The 695-nt window shown below is 35.5% G+C and overlaps 1 protein-coding gene across 1 annotated transcript in view; it reads right to left on the bottom strand.

Moving 5' to 3' along the window:
* Positions 1 to 209: 209 nt before the first annotated feature.
* Positions 210 to 695, bottom strand: part of EMH_0085160 (uncharacterized protein) — a gene marked incomplete at both ends in the record, with an annotated part of 1,624 nt that continues 1,138 nt past the window's right edge. The window contains one exon of the mRNA XM_013500863.1: positions 210 to 293. Within this exon, the coding sequence (XP_013356317.1) occupies positions 210 to 293 (84 nt within the window). The remainder of the gene's footprint in view (positions 294 to 695) is intronic.

The raw sequence follows: 695 nt of genomic DNA, 5'->3' as shown, positions 1-695 counted from the left end.
TCTACATTAGCATGCATCTCTCTCTCTCTTCTTTCTTTCTTTCTCTCTTTCTCTCTCTCTGTCTCTGTTTTTGTCTGTATGTATAATATATATATATAGATATATATATATATATATATATATATATATATATAATACTATTTAAACAAAAAATATTTTTGTATGAATTTAGAGAAGGCCGAGAGCAAGAGAAAAGTGGCTTTGAGGGTCTACGATGCTGCTGCTGCTGCTGCTGTTGCTGCTGCTGCTGCTGCTGCTGCTGCTGCTGGTGTGTATTTGGGGTGTATATACAGCTGAATCAAAGGCGAATAGTAGTTTAGTTTGTTGCATTTTTTTAATTTTATCTATTCTTAGTTTAATTTCATTTGTTTTTTCTTCTTTTTTTATATTTTCTATAGTGTTTATACACCGCTTCGTCCCCCACCCAGCAGCAACCCAGTTTATATATTTATTTATTCTTTGTTTATATCCTCCTTTATGTAGATGTGTATTGAACTCTATAAGATAATCAGAGAATAATAAAGAAGGAAACTGCTCCTCTCTTGCTGCTGCTGCTGCTGCTGCTGCTGCTGCTGCTGCTGCTGCTGCTGGTCCTCCTGCTGCTGCTGCTGCTGCTTCATTTATATATATTTGTGTCTTTATAGCTTCATCTATCAGTTTATGTACTCTTACATCTGATGCATGCCGCATATTTA

Source organism: Eimeria mitis, genomic scaffold (genome assembly GCF_000499745.2).
Source record: "Eimeria mitis Houghton genomic scaffold, Emh_scaff5976, whole genome shotgun sequence".
Taxonomy (NCBI): domain Eukaryota; phylum Apicomplexa; class Conoidasida; order Eucoccidiorida; family Eimeriidae; genus Eimeria; species Eimeria mitis.
This window is presented reverse-complemented; position numbering and strand designations above follow the sequence as displayed.